Raw genomic sequence first — 26,107 nt, 5'->3', positions numbered from 1 at the left:
AGTGTGTGCATGTGAGGGGTTTTGTCCTGAGGAGTGAACAGACCAGCTGCCGAGCCCTAACCCCACCCCACCCCACCGTGCCTGAAAGTCAAAGGTCACAAGCGGCTTTCCCACGATAGTGGCATGCTCTGGAATGTATTTGGTGACGCTGTCATGATTTGTTAATAATAATAATAATAATAATAATAATAATAATAATAATAATCACCCCCCTCAGAAATGACCTGAGCACAGACAGTCAAACAAAAATAGAAAGAAAACATACACATTAATCTTTAAATAGCTTTATTAATTTTTAAAATAGTTCCCTTTATTCTAATATTCATAATCTGAAAGAAGTAGAGAACTTGGAGAAGCAAAAAAAAAAAAAGAAAAAGAAAAGAAAAGAACGTATTAACACATACTGTCCATAATTTAAAATACTGTCAGGAAAAGTCACAATGTGAGGAGAACAGAGGATCAGAAGTATTTTATTAGGATGGTGTATAAAATCTAATTGAACCCCAGCTCCCCTGTCTTATTGCTGTTGATCTGTTGGACAGCAGACAGTTTGACCTGGACCTGATCAAATCATTCCCTTTGTCTAAAAACGAAATGAGAGATGTTCCTATAATTCCTTTTTACATTCAGGTATCTGCTGACTACACGGTCGACGCGTTCCTCGTGTGTTCGCTGAGCCTCGGATGTAAACATCTTATCCACGCCTGTTTAAAATGTGTGTTTAGAATCTGATACGCTCTTCCATCGATATTCAAGAGTTGCCATCAGAAAGTTATTAAAGTCAATAGGATCCTCTGCAGGTTAGGTTCTCTCTGTTTGAGAGTGCCGAGTGCAGCATCCTGTAATCTTTATTATACTAACGGTATTAATAATAATGTTATAATATTTTACGGAAACTAAGATCCTTTTTTTTAAAAAAAATTTTTTTAAACAGGTCTGGTCTTGCTCTTACTTAGAGAACATGAAGGACATGATGGAAATTAAGAATGCCAACTACATGGCTCAACAAACAAGGAAAAGGTGCAATTAAACTTAAGAGAGAGGTGAGTGTGGGTGTTGTGGTGAGCCAAAAGGGCCAACAATGACAGGACATGGATCTATGACTGCTCTAAAGGGGCAATACGGGCAAACAGAACAAGGTTTTTCCCCCAGCTCTGCATCCTGGTTGACACACAACTCATCTTACTATAAGAACCAAAGTGAACACTATACATTGGCCATACATTATGTCCGGAATAAAACAGAATGCGGCATGTTGATACAACAGGTTTACAACCCAGGTCCCGCACATTTTAGCGTTTTCCCTGCTCCAACACAAACTCTACAACTCAGGAAAGGTTGTTCATTCGCTGATTAGTTGAATCAGATGTGTCGGGAGCTGGAAAACACACAAACGTGCAGCACAAGGTGTACTCCAGGACCAGGGTTGAGAAACTGTTCTAAGAGAATAATCAACAGCTGGATGACGCGATGCAGCGTGACACAGCCCGAAGCTGATCGCGTTCCAGTACGGCACTTGGAACACGGAAGCGTTTTATTCCTCTTATACCACAGCATGTTAACGTTCCAGCTATTAAAAAAAAATAATTAATTTATTCCTGATCATACTTTTTAACCATTTATAGTTACAGTTAACATTGTGGGACATCCACAAGACACGTTAAATCCTGTTTTCACATACGTTATAAACAGCAGTCGTTCTCTCACCGGCGTCGTTTCTTCTGTTCCTGAGAAACAGAAAAGTGCAACCTCCTCTGTCCTGAAAACGCTCCCGGGTGGAAAGGTGACCGACCATTACGAAGCAGCGACCCCTGAACCCCCTTCAATACATTTTAAATACATGTTCCCTTACAGAAAACTTCACCCATCAACGATTATGTCTTTGTTAAATAACAAAACATTTTTTAATTAATTTATCTTAAAATATAAACGTCCGGGCGACGTTTTAGGCTTAAAATACATGAATCATCCACCATACATAATCCCTGTGAAGTACCGGTCAGTACAGAGGAACAATAACACTCATTTAAACCCGCCATATGAATTATTACTGTCAGAATTGTTACAGAAAATTAAAATCACGTAAACACTTTTTGACCAATCAGATTCGAGAATCCAACAGTGCTGTGGTATAAGGTTATGTTTAGGTTAAAATTAGTTAGATAAAAGGAGGAAATTTTGTTCTAGTAAAGGAGCATCAATCTCAGCCACGTAGGGATTTCCATCTCGAACACATCGGATTCAGGCGACGGAGGTTTAAGTCTGCAGATCATTTGAATCAGATGTGTCTGACTCTAATATCCATCCATCCATCTTCTTTACCTTTGCTTTATCCTTAGGCTCCAGGGGAACCTATCCCAGGGAGCATGGGGCACAAGGCGGGGTACACCCTGGACGGGGTGCCAATCCATCACAGGACACATTCACACACACTACGGACACTTTGGACACGCCAATCAGCCTACCGTGCATGTCTTTGGACTGGGGGAGGAAACCGGAGTACCCGGAGGAAACCCCCGCAGCACGGGGAGAACATGCAAACTCCGCACACACACAGGGCCACGGTGGGAATCCAACCCCCGACCCTGGAGGTGTGAGGCGAACGTGCTAACCGCTAAGCCACCGTGACGCTAATATATATACTCAGAAATAACACACGACATGAGAAGAAGAGACACACACCTAATTCTTTTGCATACCACTGTGCAAAGCTAAGTGCTGTATCAGCAACGACATACTCTCGTTTCCGCGGACGAATCCACGTCGCACGCACGCGAGACGAATATTGCTTGACTGTTACACGAACGGTCCAGGCGATTTTAGCAGAAAGAACGTTGCGGTCGTCTTTCACGGACTCCTCCTTCCCACATTCTCGCACTCGGTCTGCCCATCGGTCACTCCGCACAGGAAGCTTAATGATGTGATTGATTATGCAAAAAAAATTTTTTTTTTACATTTTCAAAAGAAATTCAGTAGCCAAGAAATTAATCTATAAAATAACCACAGCAAAAATGTATTACATATATTTTTGGAAATATGTATTTCCTTCCTAATAACTCTCATTCAAGCATTTCAGAGAAAAAAAAAACCAAAACAAACCATTTTTAAATATTAATAGGAACATCTAATGCTGTATGATGAGAAAGAATGATATAGCAAAACTAATATACAATCTTACAGATCAACGTGGGTATTAAGCACAGTTTAAACTAGTCTCAGTTACTAATTTAAAAAATAGTGACTAAAAATTTCTAAGAATTTTCACAAGCAGATGCTTCTTTGTTTTTTTTTTTTTGTTTTTTTTTGACTGGCATAAAGGCCATGTTCTGTGCTAAAATATATAAACACGAGTGTGCCTGAAGATATTCTCTAGTGCAGAGAAACTCTCTCTTTCACACACACACACACCCCCTAGGAACATACACTCAGGCAGCAGCATTGAACAGTTCGATAACACTTCTCGCTGTAACTCTCTCTCTCTCTCACACACACACACACACACACACACACACAAAACAAAATAATTGAGCTATTGCTATTCTCAGAGTAAAACCTGTTGTCAAGTTTGCAACACGTTACAGCAAAGGGTTGAAGACACCTGAGGCTAACACCAGGCATGTGTGTGTGTGTGTGTGTTTGCCAAAGTACTCAAAAACATTTGAGATTGAACCTGATAGTCTTGTTATAAATAGGGAAAAAGGCTAATTTCAGTGCACATGTAGTAAAAAGTTAATATGAATGTCTAACAGTAGTTTTGATTAATTTTGTTCAGATATGAATTTGGATAAACGGAACTGAGCAAATCTGATGTTTTTTTTCTTCTTTTAAAAAAAAAAAAAAATAAAAAAAAAAAATGGCAGTAATCCCACCGGACGTTGACGTGTTCGAAGAAAACGACTAGCTTGTGTCTGAAGTAAGCTCTGATTCCATTACAGTACTGCTACTTGTCATACATGACATGAAGTCACACACACAAGGAAACTGAACTGACATCACCAGTGTATCTACACACACACACACTTCTCTTGATGTGGGCCGTCCTAAAGCTTTCAAAAGACTGACGTATGACAGCGGAGTGAAAATCTGTCGGATTCAGTTCAGTTCAGATTGTCACACCAATTAAAAAAAATTTTTTTTAAAAATCTTTTTTTTTTTCCTTCCTTTCTTTCTTTCTTTCTGAAATGTTATCAAACCGATAAAGGGATAAAATGTATCATATTTAAAAGACACTCAAGCAAACCGCTGTGTTTGAGCGCCTAGTGTGTGCGATCACAGCAAGTATCTGTGCCTGTCTTCATCCAGTGTGAGATCCACCACTTCGGGGGGCGGAGCCCAGTCAGGCTGGGCGGAGACCGCTGTCCAGTGGGGCATGGCCGTTTGCTTCCATGCTGACAGAGACTGGATGACGCCACCTCGTGGAAATCTCGACACAGCACTGGAGGGGAGATGATCAAGCGTTAATCGGACACGAGGCCAAACGATCAATGAACATTTGATTAAATGAATCGTTTTTCCACATACACAAATATTTTTTTTAGATAGTCACTTTATTATAAGTTGGCAACTGATGCACTGTACGTCCAAAAGTTTGCACACACCTGACCATCAAACCCATTCTTCCAGATTTAGCCCCCGCCTTTGCTGTTATAATAACCTTCACCTGTCTGGGAAGGCGTTCCACTAGATTTTGGAGTTTGGCTGTGGGGATTTGTGCTCGTTCAGCCGTAAGAACATTAATGAGGTCAGGCACTGATGGTGGGGTGAGGAGGCCTGGGGTGCAACCGGTGGTCCAATTCATCTTAAAGGTGTTCAGTGGGGTTGACGTCAGGGCTCCGCGCAAGCTACTCGAACCCTGGCAAACCACGTCTTCATGAAGCTTGCTTTGTGCACAGGGGCGTTGTCATGCTGGGACATGTTTAATAAGGCCTTTTAGTTCCAGTGAAGGGAAATCTTAACTCTACAGCATGTGAAGACATTCTACACAATCGTCTGCTTACAATTTTGTGGTAAAAGTTTGGGGAAGAACCATATATGGGTGTGAAAGTCAGGTGCCCACAAACTTTTTTTTTTTTTTTTTTTGCTATATAGTGAATAAACATAATAAAGGGTTGAAGATAACCTTTCCAATTGTTAATTTAAACAAACAAAAAATAATTAAAATGCTTAAAAAAATCTAAATGAAAAATAAACCAAAATTAAACAATGAAATATTTCATTATTTGGTCAACAGCCAATAGAACATAAAGTGACTAATTAAAAAAGCTCAACGTAACTCATGTATGCTAATATAAATGAATAAGTAGGTAGATAAGTAAAATAAGCAGCTCATAATAATGCTTAGGAGTGTCTCCAACCTGGTATTCTCCTGTACGCCGACAATCTCCACTTCACTGTCAGACAACGGCAGACTCACCTGGGGAGGCGCCACCTCTACCAGACCTACGGTAACACAACCAGGACAAACGTTCACTGACTATTACACTATGCGGGGTTCAGGAATATTTGGTGGATGAATAATATACATGACTTAAAAGTATAACGCTTCGGAAATAACTTTTCAAAGGTCGATTACAGCCAGATACTTATATCTGGACATCGACAGTTGTTGTCATTTAAGTTCTCAGTTGTTCCGACTGGATATTTAATTGTAAATTAAATAATGAAAATGAGCTCAAAGTCCATACTTTCAGCTTTAATGGTGAGGGTATTGTTCCGAGTCATGTGAACAATTACTTTTGGCACCTTAAAGAGGGGAGGATTATATCCATTTCCTGTTCACACCGATTTTGATGTCATATTCGGTCATATTCATTATTTAATTTCAACTCCAATATACTGTGATAGACGGCTAAAATAACAATAACGTTGTCAATGTCCAAATATTTATTCACCTAAGTGTATATTGAAGTCAGCATCTGAATCTGCCATTAGACAAAGGCCTTTTTCCTAACAACTGAAGCATTCATTTGATCCTTTTCACACTGTGTCACCAGAAAGACGATGCTAAGCGTGCGCAGCTCCTGAAATCTAGAATCTTCCTCACTTTTTGAGTGCCGTGGTTATATTCCCAAACAGCACTGTTTCTCAGTCCTGGTCCTGGGTTAACACTGCGCTGTTTTTATACAGTCATGTGAAAAAATAAGTACACCCCATGGACCTTTTTTTTTTTTTTTTTTTTTTTTACACATACTGGGACAAGCAAACATTTGATCCTCTTTAAAACAGCGCCTATTAATAAAGGTGATACGCTCTATCAAATCACACATAAAATTGACATTTTGTAGTAATTTTCACAATTTAAAATAAAAACAACAACAAGAAAAAAAAAACTGATCAGTCAGATGGAAAAAGTAAGTACACAAGTACATTTAGCACACCTTCAAATCCATACAATTAGAATCAGGTGTTCAGGATCGGGTGCCAGTGATTAGAACCTGCTTAGGAAGTGCAGGTGGAACCTGTGTTCATATTTATACCCCTCTCTCATATCTAGTGTCTGGTGTTCCCGTTGTTATTGAGGTGTGTGGTGTCATCATGCCAAGATCTAAAGAGTTCTGTAAGACCCTCAGAAAAAAAGCTTGCGGATGCCAAGGGGTCTGACAAGAGATTTAAAGAGATCTCCAAATTATTTGAAATACATCATTCCACTGTTAAAATAATCGACAAATGGTGCAGATTTCAAACGACTGGCAATTTGTCCAGGACCGGCCGTCCCAGCAAATTCAGCCCAAGAGCAGACCGTCTGATGCAGAAAGAAGTCTCCAAGAACCCTAAAATTTAATCACAGGATCTGCTAGGAAGTCTTGCAACTGTTCTGTAGTTCCGGTTACAGTGACATCACACGCATACCCTCTATACGCAAAGACCAGGCCTTTTGGAATAATGTGATCTGGACAGACGAATCAAACATAGAGCTGTTTGGCTACAGTAACAGCAGACATGTTTGGCGCAGACCAAAGACAGCTTTTCAGGAGAAGCACCTCATACCAACTGTGAAGCACGGTGGAGGAAATGTTATGGTTTGGGGTTGCTTCGCTTCCTCATAGAATGTACAGCTTGCATTCATTGATTCAACTATGGATTCTGCATCATATCAAAGAGTGCTTGAAGATAATGTGAGGTCATCTGTCCGAAATTTAAAGCTGAACTGAAAGTGGACCTTTCAACAGGACAATGATCTCAAGCACATGAGCAAATCTACCAAGGAATGACTCAAAAAGAAGAAATGGAGGGTTTGGAAAGGGGGGGGGGGTGAAACAGGCAGTACACGCAAGAAAACCCCCAAACATCTTGCAACTGAAGGGATATTGTATGGAAGAGTAGACAAAAAATTCCAGCAAGCCGACGTTAGAGACTGGTGGACAATTATGCAAAATGGTTACAAGAAGTTATTTCTGCTAAAGAGGTCAATACTAGTTTTTAATCGATATTTCATCTATTAATATTTCTGTTGAATAAATGGTTGAAAAAGCAAATTTTTGTGTGGTTTTGTTCAAGTATATCAACTTTATTAAAAGGAACCGTTTCAAAGATCATCAAATGTTTGCTTTTCCAAATACGTCCAAAAGACCCCAACAATTTCCATGGGGTGTACTTATTTTTAATTAATTTTTTTTATCATGACTGTAGATTTCTGTGCTCCCCACTCACCTGTTTTGACACCGTGTGCAAAGACAAGGGTCAAAGTTGCAGTTTATTCTAAGATTGATATGTCTGGTGCTTGAGGAATTGGAATCTGGCTGTATCCTACATGTTCACAGAGCAAGCAGAGGGTCTGATGGACCAATTAACAAAGGGAACGGAGAGTATATATATATATATATATATATATATATATATATATATATATTTTTTTTATTGTCATGCCAGTGCATTACACAGAGCTCATCGGTCTTTACAGTCTTTCATGGATGAATTCTAAGAAAACCGAGAGTATACATCGACATCAAAGAAATAAATTCACTTCAACAAATTGTCCTCGATCTTCAACCAAAGGGCCAAGGTAGCTGCACATTTTCACTCTGGCCAAAGCGGCACCACCAATCACTGAACAACTACGAGATGTGGGCTGGAATGAAAATCTTCAGCCAACACAGCCCTTTGTTGAGAAGATCGATGATCCCTGAGCTGTGGTGTTCTTGCTCCTGTTTCCTTTCTATCGATTCTTCCTTTGTTTCCAATGCATCTTCATTAAAACCCCTTCATCATCCCTTCATTTTCTGAGCTTTGCAAGTGCATTAAAAGACAACGTATCTACATTTAATTCATCTAACCCTATCCACTGACCTGAGAGTGTGTGCAACTGCTGCTCCTGTTCAGAGTGCGTGTCTGACACGTCATAGTGGCCAATGACCTCCGGCCCCACTGCACAATACACACACACACACACATAATGGTTTTAGTTGTAACTTACGACCACAATCGCCAACTACAAAAGCATGACTTCCTAGGTTTCTTTGTAGCTAAGTAGTTTTTTTAAAAAAACAACACAATGCACACATTCTGGACAAGAATGTGAGGGATGAAGAAGAAGGTCTAATCTACCTCAAGTACCTGGTTATAGGTAAATGAAAATGCTTATCTACTGGATGCAGTTCCCTTTCTAGTCTCATTTTCCACCACTTTATTTATTTCAAGTCAAATATACACTTACTGGCCACTTTAATAGGAACACCTGTACCCCTGGTCATTAATGCAATTATCCAGCCAATCATGTAACTGCAAGACAATGCATAACATCATGCAGACACAGGTCAACAGCATCAGATATTGTTCACATTAAAAACCGGAAAGGGGGATAAACGTTACGTGGTCTTTTTCCATTCTTCAACTGTCTCGTTCGGGTGAGTTGGTGCCAAACAACCACGTCATGGTCAAGGTCACCGAGATCTGATGTTTGATGTGAACGTTAACTGAAGCTCTCGGCCTGTATCCGCACAATTTTATGCACTGTGCTGTCACCACACGGTCGGTCAGTTGGATAGTGAGTAGGTGTACAGGTGTTCCTGTTAGGTGAGTGTATACAACCCCAATTAAGAAAAAGTTGGGACAGTATGGAAAATGCAAAAAAACAAAAACAAACAAACAAAAGGAGTCATTTGAAAATCCAATTCATCCTGTACTCTATCGAAAACACATTATTAACACATTATTTGATGTTTGACTTTGTGAATTTTAATTAATTTTTGAAAATATACACTCATTTCAAATCTGATGACTGCAACACACTAGAAAAAAAGTTGGGACAGTCGACTGTTTAGCGCTGTGTAACATCACCTTTTCTTTTAATAACACTTATTAAGCGTTTGGACGCTGAGTGAAGACGCCAGTTGGTTAAATTCGGCAAGTGGAATTTTCCCCCATTCATCCATCATGCATTTCTTCAGCTGCGGAACTGTACGGGACTTCGTTGCCTTATTTTGCGCTTCATGATGCACCACACGTTCTCAATGGGAGTCAGGTCAGGACTTCAGGGAGGCCTGACACGCCCCCATACCGTGGGCACTGACACGCCCGCATACCACGACAGACGCTGGATTTTGGACCTGACGCTGATGACAGCTCGGATGGTCCTTTCCCTCTTTGACCCGGAGAACACGACGGCTGTTTTGTCCAGAAACTATTTGAAATGTCGACTCGTCGAACCACAAAACGTGATTCCACTGTGCTACTGTCCATCTCAGATGAGACCGAGCCCAGAGAAGTGGGCGGAGCTTCTGGACAGTGTTGATGTACGGCTTCTGCATTGTATAGTAAAGCCTTAACTTGCATCTGTGGATGCAGCGGCGAATGGTGTCGACCGACAAAGGTTTACAAAAGTATTCCCGATCCCATGTCAGGATCTCCGTTACAGACTCATGACGGTTTTTAAGACAGTGACGTCTGACGGATCGGAGATCACGCGCATTCAGAAGTGGTTTTTGTCCTCGCCCTTTACGCACCAAGATCTGACAGGATTCCTTTAATCCTTTAATTATATTGTGTGCTGTAGAAGGTGAAATACCCAAAATCCTACCGATTTGTCTTTGGGGAATGTTTTTCTCACAGTGCTGGATTATTCGCCTCGACCCGTCCTTGCTCTTCAACGTCTAGGCCATTTTTTTTGGAGTCTCCTTATATACTATGATTAGACGACTGCCTCACCTGTTTCACATCACCTTCTTATTTCAACTTCTCACATCGCTACTAGTCCTAAACCGCCCCTGTTCCAACTTTTTTGGAACGTGTCGCATGCGTCAGTTTCAAAATAAACGTTTACCTTCAAAAAAAACTATGCAGCTGATGAATTAAAACATCAAATACCTCGTCTTTATACACGTTTTTTTTTTTTGTTTAAATACAAGTGAAAGTACATTCACAAAATCACTCCACTTCGTTTTTATTGGCGTTTTCCATATTGTCCCAACTTTTCGGAATTGGGGTTGTACACACGAGGCATTAATTACAAAACATAAATGATGGACAGAAATCCATGACAGCATTCTTTTCGTTTAATTCTGAACCAAGGACATTACCAACAGATTATAATACTAGGAAAACGAAAATCAAGAAATAAGAAAATGGTTCATTAGCTCCGTCAGATCTTTCATGTCGCAGCTCACGAGCTCGTTACATTTCAACAGACTCGCTGAAGAAGTGTTCCCTTATTTTGCCCAAATTTGTAAAACGTAAAACTTTAAGCCCTTCTGTGAACTGTGGATGTGTGTCAAATAAACGTTTTCTCTTTAAGGCCCTTCTGTGTTTATAACCAAAGGATTTGTTTTTGGTGTAATTTAAAAAAAACAAAAACACACACACACACATACACACCCACACATACAGTGTATCTGACTGCAGTAACTGCGAGCTTCAGTATGAACCACGGACACACACGGAAACACTTGAGAATGAGGTTAGCTTAAAAGTCCTAGCATGTCTGTATGGAGTAACTCTAGCTACGTTATATTAATAGTATAACATCACAGTGCAGCTGTTCATGCATTATTGCTTATTATTATTTTCTGTTCAATACATGCATGTGATGTAATAAAAACAAAAACAAACAAAAAACACATCACAACTAATGAGCAGTTCTTCCATTTCTTCCCCAAATGACAGCGACACTTAAAATGAGTCGATTCCAACATAACCAGGCGTGTGTGAAGAGCCGATTGTGGAGTATTATCAGTCCGTCCTGGTATGAAAACCAGCCAGAGAAGTTCCTTAAGACACAGACATACTGAACGGACGTTAGCATGTACAAGGACACAGCTCTAAATGTTCCTCCACAGTCTTTAAGACTCATTTCTCCTACGAGCATCTGAATAGTAAAAAAAAAACGTATCGCTCTCCATCTGTGTAGAGTTGGACACGGTATACAAGTCTGATTCTGTAACATTCAGTACCTTTCAATGAGGCAATTACATACGCCAACACTGATATGATGTTATAGTCTGTCTATATCAATCAAAGTGCACATGCTAATTTGACTTGGATGGGCTAGATGCACACAGTGGACAAAGCAAACCAAGTTTTATGCCCTCAGTCTGTGGAAAAGATTGGCACAAAAAGGGAGACTTGGGCATATTATGCTTAGCCTGCTAGGGGGAAGATATGCCTTTAAAAAAAAAAATGCACAATTCAAAATTGTGGGTTATTGGTTTTAAGCATTCAAAATAAATAGAAAAAAAAATAGAAAAATAGAGGTTGTCAGAGTGGTCGTTCACAGTGATCTGCCAAAGCTCATGTGCAGGAAATGAAGTGGCATGGAGTAGAGATAAGTGGCATCAAAATGGAAGAGACGACCCGTAATGAGCTAAGTGCATCTAAAGTTTTTATGTTCTACTTGTTTACCTTTAGCCTAATTTAAAATGTGTATTTTTGAAATCTGAATTTTTGAGATTTGGATTTAATGGCTCTGATTTTTTTTTTTTTTAATTTTAAAACTAAGCCGTATACCTTTGCATGTATAGAGAATGTGTGTCTAAAGGCAAATCTTAACCCTAGCAATTTTAAACCAAAGCAGGGGGGAAAAGAAGAAAAAAAAAAGTTCTCCTCTGACTCGCCATACTAAGGCTTCGTCATTTTTCCTCATCACTGTTAAAGAGGAACATGAATGTTGACTAGCCAAGGCCACCTACGTTGTGTTCATCGTGGAGGATGACTGACTGGCAGCTAGAACCAAGTTGATCATTTTTTCTTCTTCAAAATATTACACAAAAACACCAGAGGAGAATAAAGTATCTGCCAGAACTGAAGATAATGCGGTAGAACCCATGTTTTTTTTTTTTTTTATACCAAAATGCCAGATTGGCCCTTATTATACTTTCTCTTTTGCTTTGAACCCAGAAAACCATATAAACAAAAACAATACACGTTCATCCAGGTGTGTTCTATTTTGCCAAGCAGTTACTACTACCTTGGGGGTAAACCTTAGATCCGTGCAGTTACATCGTCATTAATGAATAACATCACTATATTATTCACGTGCATCATTATGTATGACCCTCGTATCGGCTGGGTACTGACGGACACCTCTGTGACTCGTGTTCGTAGCACTTGGGGTTAGTGCTGACCGTCTTGCACGTGCTTCTGGTAAACTGATGGAAACATTGCCAGCTCCTACAACTGTGACATGAATAGATCGTATTTTGTCTTACTGTGAAATTGCTTGGAATAAACTCATTTGCAAATAAACAAATTAAGTAAATGGAGGGAGAGAGATAGAAGGATAAAGAAGACAGAAGGAGACCTGAAGAGAATGTGAATAATGGGAAAGAAAAGAAAAAAAAACGCATAAGGAGATAAAATAAGAGAGGGCCTTGTGTACTGTATCCAGCATCGTTGGCTAGAATGTTTCCATTTTGCGCAAATATTTATTTATTTATTTTTTTCTCGCATTTTCTCAGTAGCTCAGCACATTGTCCTGTTACACATTTAGGAGATTGGGATCCAGGACGCAGCTGTGAGCAGAGTTCAGCGTGGGGGGAGAGGCATCATTGTTCAGACGGATGATCCGATAGGCCGCTGACGTTTCTTCTGAGCCGACGTGACTCTGCCCTTCCGGATTCCCACTGTATGACGACTGATCGACGTCGTCACCGGAATGGAGACGGCTAATTCTTCCCATCCACGCACGGAACCTTTCCTCTGTACGCCTTTGGGCGGCGGCCACTCGTGTCAGCGCTTCCTCCAGGACTCCGCCCATGCTGTTTCCACGGCGGCCAGCTTAAAGACAGACAGCAAGCGCCGAGAACACACACACAGACAAACGTCAGGCACACACTAGAAAAACGCTGGACTTCACGGCGGCCATGCTGACAAGCTTAAATGGGGGTCATGCAGCTTTCACGGTGCATTCTGGGTACTGCAGTATGTTGCATGAACATGTCACAATAAGAATTGGCAGTTTTTCTTTTTAAACATTCCCTCCATCAGAAATGTCCTCACGTGAGTAATGTATAGCTAGATTTCCAAATACAACTCATTTTAACAAACATACATATACATATATATCCATACATATACACACACAGCAAGAAACCACTAGCTCTAGACTTAAATGTGCTAACTATACCTAAACTGTACTTCATGAGGGGGCAAAGGTACGGAAAAAAAAAAAGGCCCAGAATACTGTGGAAATGTGTATGTATAATGAATCATAGGAGAAAAAAAAAAAACCCCAAACACAATCCAGTCCAAGTTTTACAAATTCACAAGATGTACAGCGCCATCTGTTGGGCTGCTGTCAAATCTCGGAAATTATGGAGGAAAAAAAAAGGATGCAAAGACAGATACGCCAGATCGGTGGCATGGAATAAAAGATACACCGTCAGGAGTGCTGTGTGTTCTGTAATATAAGAGAAGGAAAGAAAGAGACCACCCGTTGTGTTGGCGTAGTGGGATCGGTCACCTGTGAACAAGTTTCTGGAGCGTTCATTTTGTCTGCTTAACGGCTAATAACCGACCTCCTCGTAAGTCAAAAATCAGCTGCGGTATTTGACATTATCGAGTGTAATCGTCTCATCGAGGAGTTTGTGTCCAGAGAATCCAGCATAGCGGTCTCAAAGACCAGCTACATGCACCGTCACTTTAACACACCGTGATCATGAATCTTCTCTCAATTCATCTCCTGCTCCATCGTGGAATATCACGTCGTCATATTCCAATTACAGCAGAGGCCACAGAAAATGGAAGTCTTGCTTTAGATTTCTGCAAACGTGCGAGTAAAAGTGTCCGCCCTGAGGTGCACAGAATGAGAATCTTTACTACGTCTGCGTTGCCGTACGTCGCCGAGTGAACGCGACTTAGTCGAGCATGAGAAGATGAATTGAGAAGAGACTCGAACAAGACTCGACACGAAAGCACCGGCTGGCGAAGAGACGAGCCGTCTTCAAAATACTACAACACCTGTAAAGTGACCAGTTCTTGGAGGGGTTTACTATTATACCAGACGAGGTGCTCGCACAGTTCAATTCCCGAGCCTGCCAAAATATAAACGCAACTCAAATCAATTGTAAAAAAATAAAAATCAAATGCAATATAGACAGACAGACCGTCAGCTAGCTAGATAAATAGATTGATGGACTGATCGTTAGACCTTGGTGTATGGGAGAACTCAATAAAGTTAGCACAAACATTCTAAACTACCACCAAAAAAAAACAAAAAAAAACCCTTAAGTAAACTTAGCTGCTGATTTAAAAAAAATAAAAAAATAAAAAAATAAATAAATACTTCACCCTGTTCAAAACATCGGGGCATTACTAGGCATTTTTCCTTTGGAGTTGCTCCAAAATCCTGGAGTCTAACGTAATGGAGAAAGGAGTTTAAACGCAGGATATACACATCTATATTTATTGATAGATATATGTATATATATATATATATAGGAATATACCCATAGACATACATATAGATTAAGTAAGGTCATAATCATCATTTACAAGCGTGTTTCCCAGCTTTACATACACTCGCTTTCACTTCTGCTCAAGCTGGGTTCATTTTTCTGACGTTTGCATTTCCAGTGACATCATACAGAGACTGTGGAAAGTCTTGCTCACTTGGTTTTCATGGATGAAGCTTTGGGGACAATCATTTACATTCACCAAGCATGTATGAAAATAAGCAATAGGACGCACCTGTCCGTTACTGTGTGTGTGTGTGTGTGTGTGTGTGTGTGTGTGGGCGCACGTTTTGAGAATTGATTTGTTTATACGTGTGATCAAGAACGAAGAAGAAACCTCAAGCATCAGTGCTGTGGGGTTTTTAAAAAAAAAATTTTATGCGCAGTAGTGTGTGTAGGTGTATGTAACACTAATCCTGCATATTTAAGGCTTATTCACGCTGAACATGACCTCTTCGCGCGGTAAAAAAGAGCACGACGAGATTTTCAAATGCACACGTGCGTGTTTATAAACAGCTACAAAGACCAGCTGCATTATTCTTTAAAATATAAAATCCTAGTTTATTGTCGTGTAAGTAAACCTACAGCCAGATGGGGTTTGGGGTCATTTGCCTGGAGCTCAGGGATGAGCTCCTGTATGAGATGATATTGCTTTTATTTATTTATTTATTTTTTTTTTTACATGAACAGATTCAGAATGTTCGGCGTGAATATGCCTTTAAAATGTCGAGAGCAGCCGGCATGGGGTCATTCAGTCAACATGCACCAGGAGACACGATGTATGTGTGTGTGGGCATGTTTTTATATCTTAGCGGGGAACAAATGTCATCACAAGGAAATCATCTGACAGTTGCAACAATGCACAAGGAACATGACTTTTTTTTTTCTCCAGTCTTTCATTTAAAAATTAAAACGTGTCCTTAAGGTGTAAAATCACAGGCTGAGCTTCTGATCCACTTTTCCGACCTCAAGCGAGACGTCGAACGCGATAAAGCTGTGCCATGTAAATAAAGTGACTGTTCGGCAAGCGGTTCGAAGATGTTTCATTTTATTTACGCTCGCTGATGAGATTTAGAAAACCGAAGCCATTGCTCGTGTAAAATTAAAAAAAATTAAATAAATAAATAAATCTGACCATGAAAGCAATTTTTTTTATATACATATATATATAGACGTCTCATTGGTTCAAAGTACGTGACAATAGACTAAAGTGGTAACATAATTCCTCGCAAAACATAGCCACTTTAAATTCTCTAACCTGCAGCGATAAACGAATCGTAAACGATTAAGGTAACTTAACGTAACCAGTGTGAACACGGGACACTGAACTCATTTATTTGCCCTGCCACTTTTTAGCTTTGCTCCTGACTGACTTTGCTTCCTGTTCCTTTTTACGTTTAGACATGTCTGTCTTCTACAAAAAGTCGTGTTTCATTTCTACATGAACGTTTTCTGGACCGAGTCCACTGGGGACGCCGACGTATCACACGACAGTAGCAAGGATACAGTCGAAACGTTTCATGGTACGGTAACCTGGTCTGAAAACATCACGGTTTAACGGTATCGCCGTATCGATCCGGCTTTTAAAATACTCGATCCAGCGGTGAGAGTACAAATTAACGTGCATTATGAAATCGCTTTTCGAATCTTGATTATATGTGCACAGCCTTGTCCATATACCAAAACAAAAAGAAAACAAAAAGATCAAATCCCCTCATTTTTGTTCTTTCTTAGGAAGATGTCCTGAGAGCAACTTTTCTATAAAATCGTCTACATTGTCAGTATTCATCAGATTGTTGTCATGAGCTTATAGAGGAAGTGGCTTTGAAGAAAGGCAGCATGCTGAAAAACAAACAAAAACAACAACAACAAAAAAAAATAGCGCGGCAGTGTGTACCGCTGCTCAGACAAAAATGTAAGTTTTTCCAATTAGTTATGTCAAAGACTGGTGAACAAAGGTAACAGTAAAAAAAGGTTTTAGTCTGTGGTGAGGTAACCATCTGATCACACATCATGACACCATGACATCGTCTCCTATTACAGTGTGTGTATAAGAATTATGTTTGTTACCTGAGATGTACGAGTTATGACTACCGATAATGCTTTCGGGAAATGAAGTGCACACTGTGAACATTAATTCCCCCAATTCATCTCAGCAGTATTCAGCAATTAGTATGCGTGTGTGCGTGTGCGTGTGTGTGTGTGTGTGTGGGCGGACACAATACCTGGAGGATGCAAACTGCCTGTCCCTCCCTCGTTGTCAGAAGATGCTGTTGACGATGATGTAGAGTGTGCGGTGGCGTCGCTATCACTAGTGCTGCTGTCCTCCAGTGGGCGGGACTTACGCTTGGCAACCGCCTCCCGTTTCTGCCTTAGCAGACGGATTCGCTCTTTATGTCTCTGGCTGCGCTTGCCCCGTTCTCGGGTCCGACCGCCGTTCGCCTGCTTCTCCTGACAGCGGTTTTTCTTGGCAGCCATGGAAACTCCAGCAGACGCGTCGCTCTCGGACCGTGACCGGCGTGACGACTTCCTGGGAGCGGGGTCAGAGCGAGAAGAGGGGACAGGCTGCGCGTCAGCCAATTCCAAATCCTCTTCTTCAGCTGAGGAAAGCGTGTCCGAATCGCCGAGATGACCAGAAGACGAGGGTGATCGCAGGCAGGCCGAGGAGTCGCTGTCCTCTTGTGGGCAGATCTGAATGGCCGAGCTGGCAGGGTCTTTTTCTGGTGGCACAGCCTCGGGGGAGGAGTCTCGGCGCAGCTCCTTCAGCAGGCAGGGCATGGACATTAAGCCAGGGGGCAGCGGCATGCTAACGGACTCCTCACAGGTAGGAGAGCTGGAGGACAGGGCTTCAGGTTTCAGGGACAGATCTTGATTATCTGCTGTGGCCCCGCATAATGTGGGGTAATCTGAAAGTTCAGTGGCCTTCTGGCCTTCAGCCATCTTTAGAGGACAAGGCCAGATGGGCGGAGTCTTCGATACAGCGGCTGCTAGGCGATTTGCTTGTTGCAGACCTAGAAATGAATATATTACAACGGATTAGGTGCGATACATCGGAATCGGCCTACATACGTGATCGCCAAATCTCGCTACATTCACTGGGGGTAAAATGGAAAATAACACGTCCTGAAGTGAAACGTGTGTAATGTATCCGTTCGTGCACGTATATGATCTCCAAAGTCACAAAGCTCAGTCTCTCCCAAAGGGATTTATTTGATCTAACAGAGAACACTTATCCAGACCTGCCCAAACACTTGCACTATGCACTGTGTGATTGTGTGGGCCCTATTGTTAATGTAAAGGTGGATTTCAGTAATACAGCCAAGTAGGAGGGTTTCACTAACCAGCACTTCTATTAAAACATGGAGTCCACGTGTGCAAAACTAACATTTTAAATGAAATATTGATAACTAATCGATATTGAATTGAAATCCAATCGAATCGCCAAATTGGTTGCTATACCCAGCCCTAACGCCCAGTGTTCCTGGGACTGGCTTCGGATCCACTGCAACCCTGACAAGCATATAGAGCTTACTCAAGATGAACGAACGCTTATGTTTTTGTGAATAGTTCCCTGGGTTTTGGAAAGGCGTCATATGAATTCAAATGAGCGTTATCTATGCCCTGCGTGCAAGTTATTCCAGCAGTACTTAAAATAACGAAAACCCTGAGGTTCTGTATGAGTAAACGGCACATTTACATACTGACGTGTCTCATGTTAGACACGGGGAAGATCTTGCTGGATACACAGTTGAGTGCAAAAGTTTGCATCTCCCATAGTGTCTGAAGCAGACAAAAGGCAAATGTGCATCTATTTTCGAACTATCGACAAAATGAAGAATTCATATTCAAATATTTCAGGCTTTTATAACATGTAAAGAAGAACGCGTGGCCAAACAATCTGCCAGAGTTACAGCAGATATGTAAGGGGGGAAAATTATGTATGTACACAAACTGAGGATCGAAAAACTGTTCAGAGCAGACCAAAAAAAAGGCAATTATAAAGGCAAAGGGTGTATAAAAGGTGGCAGCCAGTATCAAAAACTGAATAACAATACTTTGATTGACGTGCCATAACATTATAGCATGTGCAGGGTTGGTTTTTAGGATTACACAAATCTTATACATCAGTCAGTACGTTTACATGGACAACGGTATCCCGATATCACCCCGATTAGACGATACTCTGATTAAGAATCTAGCATGTAAACAGCGATTATCGATGACCTTAATCCGATTAAAGTCACACTCGAAGTAAACACAAATGGAATTAAGGCGTGCGGAGTATTCCCGTTTTAGTCGCATTATCGACGTGCATTACAGACATGTAGACACCTTAATCACACTACTAACGTCGTGTGGGAGTTTTCACCGCGTTGTGCGACAGGACACGATCACACACGGCAGCGCTCGACCGTTTTACGACAAACAAGAGAGCACGGCTGCGTCCCAAACCGAGTACTTACCTCCTATATAGTAGGAGAAATACGTGTAGGTAAGTACGCGGTTTGGGACGCAGCCCACGGCTTCAAGCAGTCGTCTGTTTGAACATATAGCACGACAAATAATTACCTGCACTCGAAGCGTTCGTAAAATTAAAAATAAACACACCCAAAACTGTATACGGTCCCATAACGAGGACGAATTGTTTGTCGATACGTGAAATTCTGGAGGGAACGTCGGACGGCGTGGCGCGGGGACGTAATGACGTGCGCCGTTAATCGATCCATGTTCTAGAACGTGTAAAACGGGAACATGAAAGGAACATTCGAAAAGCGACTCATGTAAACACCTTAATCAGAATACTGTCTTATTCAGAATAAGGTCAATCGTTAGATTACTGCTGTCCACGTAAACGTAAATCAGTGTTGAGACTGACCTCGCAGTTCACGGAATCCAACGCAACTCGAAACCAAAAGCTATCCAGACTGCGCTCATTCGCTTGTGAAGGTCTGCGCTATCTAAAAACCGTCTGCGCTTGTCTGATATGTTCACGTTACACACTCGACATGCCGTGACGCTCCCGGCTATCGACCCGCGTCCATGTATAAAAGCTTCATCTCCAAAACTAAATCGGAACGAATGGCAGAAATGTGCCTAGTGTTTCAACCGTCAGCTTCACTCCAGTTTTCGTGCTGTCCTGAGGGTATGCAAACTTCTGCACTCTGCCAAACAGTGCATTCAAATGATCCAAAACACCAGGGGGAATGAATCTCAGAAAGATTCCCTGATGTCATGCACAACACAAGTTTGAGGACATGTTATTTCATAACATTTACACTGATGGGCCTTGCACATGGATTAATGGAGTGCTACACCTAAACTGAAGTCCTTATATAGAAGAGAGAACAGCGAAGCGTGAATCATCAACCTGTCGAGTGCACTACACTACGGCGGGGTGTAAGGTACAGTATTTCATACCCTGTAATTCCAAACCAGGCGACATGGCACGCGGATCTATACATCATGTATGAACAATACCCGGGCGCGCAAACTGCGCATGCGCACAACTCACAGACTATTATTTCACTACTTCTTGACCCGCTCGTCTTCTTACACGGTTTCTCAACTGAGTTTACTACACAATAAAACTAACAGAATGGAAACACCGCATGCGCCTAAAATTCGGCGTAAGATGAGGGATATAACAAGTCGTACTTTTAAAGCTCTGCCATCATTTGCATGCACCGATAGCCCCGGTTTTTTTTTTATAACTACATGTTAAAGGTTGCGCGCGCTATAAATGTTCATCTTGTATCTCGATGCACCCATGAGCTAATTCTGATAGCGAACTAACTAGGGCCAAATAAATAAATAAATAAACAAACTACAAAGATATTTAAGTAACAGGTCGTCGAAGAGACTCGCCGACCACGAGTACATCTAAAACCGCACAGTTTGGAAAGGAAATATGAAAGACGTTTAATAGACAGTAGCCTAGCTAGTGAGGCAGCTCTTTCGCCTCTGCTAGTTGCCTAGCTAGCTGCTCAGTTAAACTGCTGAGATAAAATGTTGCGCACCTGTATTAAACTCCACCTCGGGTGTATATACTTCTTAGCATCGTGTTGTCCTTTTTCAATTGGCACTTGCATTAAAACTTCAGCATATATATGTGTTGAAAAAAAAAGAAAAGGAAAAAAAAAAGAAGAAGACAAAGTTTAAACTACGTGTTTGCGGCCCCCGCTAGTCCGCGTCCCGGCCCCTTTAGCACAGTTGGCTACTTCACAAAGGCCGAATCCCAACTGACTTCATTCTTCCTACATAAACGCACTACATAGGGTATGAAATAATAGCTTTTTACGCACTGTGTAATGCACTATTTGTCCACTAAGAAGCCGTTTGGGATTCTGCCAATGTCCGTGTTACTCGTTAAATGAATGAAGAAGGCGCTTCCGGTCTATCCTTATTACAACTACAACAGACAGCGCCACTCTGCGGTTCGGAGCAAGTTTAAACGTATGTCTGCAAGTCCAAGTGTAAATGTGTGTGTATTTTATTCTGCATTTTTCCACATTTACATACGTTCATCCTCTTTTTCTTCTTCACGTTTCAGTCACTTTCAGCAGCCCAGTAGATCAGGAGTCTGTTCTAGGAGTATTGGACATGAGGCAGTCCATTGCAAAGGACCACGCTCAGGACTGAACCGTTTTTTTTCTCTTTTAATATTCCCATACCTTGTAACACCAACTTTGGTAATACAAAAGTACCATGAATAACCATAAACTGAATTGGAAAAAAAAAAATGCTTTTATTTTCACACGCTTGCACAGAAAACAATGGGGGGGGGGGAGATCAGTAACAACACTATAACTGCTGCTAATATCCTTAGTCTTCTTCAGTCAGTCACCTTGATAAAGTGTTCATCAAATCAACCTTCTGCTCTAGTTCAGCATCCAGGGCTTCCTAGTACAGACACAAAATGACAGATAATACAACAAAGTGTAATGAGCAGGCATGTAAACCTCAAGCTTATACACAATACCGTATGATTTCGATTCTTACAGCAACATTTTTAATATTTGACATTACCACAATATCTGCTACAATACAATACGATTTGAAGTCTTAAGGCAACGATTTGATATTTGAGGATACCATTTAATCTGATAAGATATGATACTATTTTTATTCAGAAGGCCAGTTGGCTGTCCTTTTTCCAATAATCGATTTATAATCAATTATAATTGATGATAACTATGTCAGTTGCCTCGATTTATATTTCAACTGTTGCCTTTTAACGAGACGCATAAATCCAAACTGCCCAATCGTTACACCCCTAGTAATAAATGTACATGGTCGAACGTACCAGCTCTCTTTTCACCTCTTCAATTGCAACCCGAGCCAGAGCAGGACTCTGGGAGGGGGGGTGGGAAGGGGGGTTGTGGTTAAAAAACAAAAACAAACGAATCATACAGTTAAATTGGTAAATATATATCGTAACTTATGGTAAAATGCATGTGCTGTGCGAATATTAGACTCTTAGGCTTCCTTACAGGGCTCAGGTCATTAAACGGCTCCAGTTTCTTCAAGAGCGGCGCAATTTCCTGTTTCAGCGCTGTGATTTTCTGCCAATTAAAAAGAAAGAAAGAGAGAGAGTTAAAAATAGGGGAAAAAAATCTGAAACACTTTTCACACTGCACAGCTTCCTGTGTTTTTCTTGAACTATGTTTTAGTAATTAGTTGGGTAAATTTCCCTGCTGGTATCTCAGTCAACTTCACACCTCTCCTAATACCCTTAGAACAGAGGACTAATAATGATAAAAATGAGAATTAAAAGGTTTAAAACGGATAGCGCATCATACTTCTGCAAGCTGCACAATAGCCTGATGAGTGAGTGAGTCCTTCATCTGTCTGGAAGCCAGCTTGTCCTAGAATATCACACACACACACGTGCACAAACGTTAGAGGACTATGGGCAGAAAGCTGACTAACGGGTGGGAACTGGCAGTTCACCAAATAGGAAAAATGATTAATTTATAAACCTGCACTTACGGATCTGCATCTCAGGTTTGACTAGTTAACTTGCATTGATTTTTAAATAATAATTTTACAAAATCATTATAATTTGAAATCCACAGGACATACACATGCACACAAACACACCTGTGCTATCTTATTTCTGTAGGTCAGGTCTCTGGATTTGTTCTTCATGAAGTCCATATTGAGCAATCTCTCTTCAGCTGTAGCAGCCTCAACCTGCTGGACCTGTGCAATCTTGTTCAAGTCCCTAACAAAAAAAAAAACAACAAAACGCAGGACAAGTCTTTAGCGTTCAACTTTTCTTTATAATGGCCTTTGCTTAGATTGTATGAAAAGGAAAAGTCCGCCCTGAAACATGTCAGATTTTATATTGAAATATTTTCTTTCTTCTGCTAATGTGTTGGATGATGCTGTATTTTCATTATTGCCATGAGAAGTTAGCGGTTGTGTGCCGCTCTGACATCACAGGGGGACACTGAGAGCACAGTTACAATGGCTTTTAACATGTGTGTGTGTGGGGGGGGGATAAAATAATTCAGTGATATCACTCATTAAGATAAAGGTCAGATTTTGTTGTTAGCACCTGAAAACAAAAGACCAGGGGCTTCTTTTCTCAGCCGCCATTTTCTAGTGACGTTCGTACAAGCTAAATCTAATATCGAAATAGTGGTGCAGTACAATGAAGCTACACAACATTCAAGTGATCAAAAATATTTCACCATGTGACTGAAAGGTGTTTCTTGTTGCTCGGGTGAAGAAGAATGCAATAGTTTGGTGATATCAGTGCCTCATTGGATTGATGCAGTTATTGCAAAGCAAGGGATATGCAACCAAATATGAAGTGTCATTTACGTTAAGACTTTCTGTTCCAATACTTTTGCTCACCAAAAAAAGTGGGTGGTCTGCCACCAAAGGTGGGTGCCATGTTCTAAGTTATTTTTTTTTTTTTTAAACATCTATCAGGAAATGAAAGCTGAAATCCTGATCTACCGACTCATGTACATATTCATCTTTCGAGCTCAAACCCAAACATCTTTAGTGTACAGCAAAGACAATAGAATTTGGCCTTGCCGTTCCAATACTTTCTGACGGGGCTGTAGATGTGCAATTAATTCTGGGTGGATTTTTTCCCCTTTAATGTCTGAATCTGACCGTGTGATAGTCATGCATTATGTGTGTGTTTTATGTTTTGTGTGTTTTCTCCTACTCTTGAAGTTTTTTCCGGAGAATCATTGTGGCAGCCATCTTTTTCCTCACAGCAGCGAGCTCCTGTCCCAATTTCCTGTCGGTCTTCTCTGCCTCAGCCAGGTCATTGGTCAATGTATTAATTGCAGGGACAAAGCTGTAAAGCCAGTGGTTAATTAATGATAGTCAACTTCACATTACAATACATTTAAAAAAAAAAACGTAGATAATGATATACTCCACAGGATGCACATTTATATGGAGGCGAGATATCTGCAGGATAATACTGAGAGTTTCTTTTCTCAATTGATGGGTGACCTCAAACATTTCATAATTGACAGTTAACCAGGTGAGTTTCATTATTTCGACTAGAAATAAGCTGGTATACATATTAAAAGGAGTACAGTGTTATCAAAAACGAAGAAAATTAAAAGGCTGCCCATCACTGGAATCACAGCTGTGACGCACTTATGTTCGGAATAAATAGTCGTCTGTCACTCAGGGCTTCTCATGGAAATGGTACCTGAAAATTTCTACGAGTACACACCAATACAACACTGACCTTTTTGGGAAACCTTGCATGAACGGTATCTGTGGACAGAAAACCTTTAGATTCAAATATAATGTGCTTTTAACCGAACTCAGATGCGGGTATATTACCTTCCCATTGAGGTGTCTTTAACTTTAAGGACCTCAGCAGTACCCTCTAACACAGACAAAAAATCGGAGGTGGATTTGGGAACACCTCCGGGTTGAAGCCCGACACCCTGATGTAGCACTTCCTGCAAGTGGGCGGCTATAACAAAGGAAAGCAGCTTAATTAGTTTGTATCCCATCCACATCCCTCAGTAACCCGATTAAGACGATACTCTGATTAAGATCCTTGCATGTAAACAGCGATTAACGACGACCTTAATCCGATTAAAGTCATACTCGAAGTAAACGCAAATGGAATTAAGACGTGCGGAGTATTCCCGTTGTAGTCGCATTATCGACGTGCCTTACAGACATGTACACACCTTAATCACACTATTGACGTCGTGTGGGAGTTTTCATCGTATTTTCCGACAGGACACGTACACACACGGCAGCGCTCGACCGTTTGACGCCAAACAAGAGAGCACGGCTGCGTCCCAAACCGCGTTCTTACCTCCTATATAGTAGGAGAAATACATGTAGGTAAGTACGCGGTTTGGGACGCAGCCCACGGCTTCGACCAGTCGTCTATTTGCACGCACAGCACGACAAATAATTACCTGCACTCGAAGCGTTCGTAAAAAAATTTTTATAAAACCACCCAAAACTGTATACGGTCCCATAACGAAGATGTCGGTACGTGAAATTCTAGAGGGAACGTCAGACTGGGTGACGTGGTGACGTAATGACAATAGAGCATAATATTTCACGTGTGTCAGTATCTTCTGTAAGATTACCCCCCCCCCCCCTCCCAGACTGTACAGTTAAACGGGGTACCATCGCTGCTGTACTCTGCTGCTTTGTGTCTGTAGTCGTCTGTGAGTAAGGACACTTCTGAACACCTCAGCTCGCTGATCTGCGCCAGCTGGTCCAGCAGCTCAACCGTGCGCGTGTTCACTTCAAAACCCGGGACTCCTTCAGCACCGAACACCGTCTCGAGCCACCGGTTCACCTGCACAACAGACGGAGTCAAACAGACGAAGCAAAAAACAACTCCATTTCATTCAGGACGCTGCTCACCCTCTTGTTCTTTTCACACATACTTCTGCTGATGAAACCTTACAATAAAATTAGGAGTTTTGTTAAAACTTAGTTCAACCTCTGACAGAAAATTGTGTATACAAACACTAGAAAATCCCGCCAATGTGTCGTCCATAACTTCTTCTTCGACGTAAAGCGTAACTAAAAGTTGAATTACCGCCACCTAGTGGTGCATGGAAATATGGGGAAAAAAATAAATAAATCTACCAACGTTTCGTCTGCAAATGCAAAGTCTTCTTTTCACCCTGTCTCTCTCAGTATGCTACTGACTGTATTGTAACAGCACACGGTTCATTATATTCATTCTATGATACTTCTCTCTATTG

General features: G+C 41.1%; 2 protein-coding genes across 4 annotated transcripts; both read right to left on the bottom strand.

Moving 5' to 3' along the window:
• Positions 1–917: 917 nt before the first annotated feature.
• Positions 918–21,402, bottom strand: ark2n (arkadia (RNF111) N-terminal like PKA signaling regulator 2N). 3 transcript variants are annotated; one of them, XM_053648830.1, is made up of 5 exons: positions 20,900–21,401; positions 17,108–17,893; positions 8,287–8,364; positions 5,355–5,439; positions 918–4,435 (listed from the first exon to the last, which is right to left on the bottom strand). In XM_053648830.1, exons 2-5 carry the CDS (start codon positions 17,820–17,822, stop codon positions 4,270–4,272), a joined length of 1,044 nt encoding a protein of 347 aa, XP_053504805.1. In that variant the 5' UTR covers positions 17,823–17,893; positions 20,900–21,401; the 3' UTR covers positions 918–4,269. The 3 variants fall into 3 exon arrangements, with proteins under 3 accessions (XP_053504805.1, XP_053504807.1, XP_053504806.1); XM_053648832.1 differs by lacking the exon at positions 8,287–8,364 and having other exon boundaries at positions 20,900–21,399; XM_053648831.1 differs by lacking the exons at positions 918–4,435; positions 5,355–5,439; positions 8,287–8,364 and adding an exon at positions 8,533–13,206 and having other exon boundaries at positions 20,900–21,402.
• Positions 21,403–21,607: 205 nt separating this feature from the next.
• On the bottom strand, positions 21,608–26,107 carry haus1 (HAUS augmin-like complex, subunit 1). The gene is made up of 9 exons (XM_053648818.1): positions 25,761–26,107; positions 25,518–25,692; positions 24,705–24,840; positions 24,067–24,201; positions 22,983–23,106; positions 22,682–22,747; positions 22,373–22,444; positions 22,186–22,233; positions 21,608–21,782 (listed from the first exon to the last, which is right to left on the bottom strand). Exons 1-9 carry the CDS (start codon positions 25,779–25,781, stop codon positions 21,723–21,725), a joined length of 837 nt encoding a protein of 278 aa, XP_053504793.1. The 5' UTR covers positions 25,782–26,107; the 3' UTR covers positions 21,608–21,722.

The sequence above is a fragment of the Ictalurus furcatus genome, chromosome 18 (genome assembly GCF_023375685.1).
Source record: "Ictalurus furcatus strain D&B chromosome 18, Billie_1.0, whole genome shotgun sequence".
Lineage (NCBI taxonomy): Eukaryota > Metazoa > Chordata > Actinopteri > Siluriformes > Ictaluridae > Ictalurus > Ictalurus furcatus.
This window is presented reverse-complemented; position numbering and strand designations above follow the sequence as displayed.

Coding starts and splice junctions, on each gene's coding strand:
- ark2n (XM_053648830.1), bottom strand. CDS start 17,822: ATGGCTGAAGGCCAGAAGGCCACTGAACTTTCAGATTACCCCACATTA. Junction 8,365..17,107: donor AGGCAGTTTGCATCCTCCAG/GTATTGTGTCCG, acceptor TGTATTGTGCAG/TGGGGCCGGAGGTCATTGGC. Junction 5,440..8,286: donor GCAGTTGCACACACTCTCAG/GTCAGTGGATAG, acceptor GTGTTACCGTAG/GTCTGGTAGAGGTGGCGCCT.
- haus1 (XM_053648818.1), bottom strand. CDS start 25,781: ATGTGTGAAAAGAACAAGAGG. Junction 25,693..25,760: donor TGTGTGAAAAGAACAAGAGG/GTGAGCAGCGTC, acceptor TCTGTTGTGCAG/GTGAACCGGTGGCTCGAGAC. Junction 24,841..25,517: donor AGCAGAGTACAGCAGCGATG/GTACCCCGTTTA, acceptor CCTTTGTTATAG/CCGCCCACTTGCAGGAAGTG.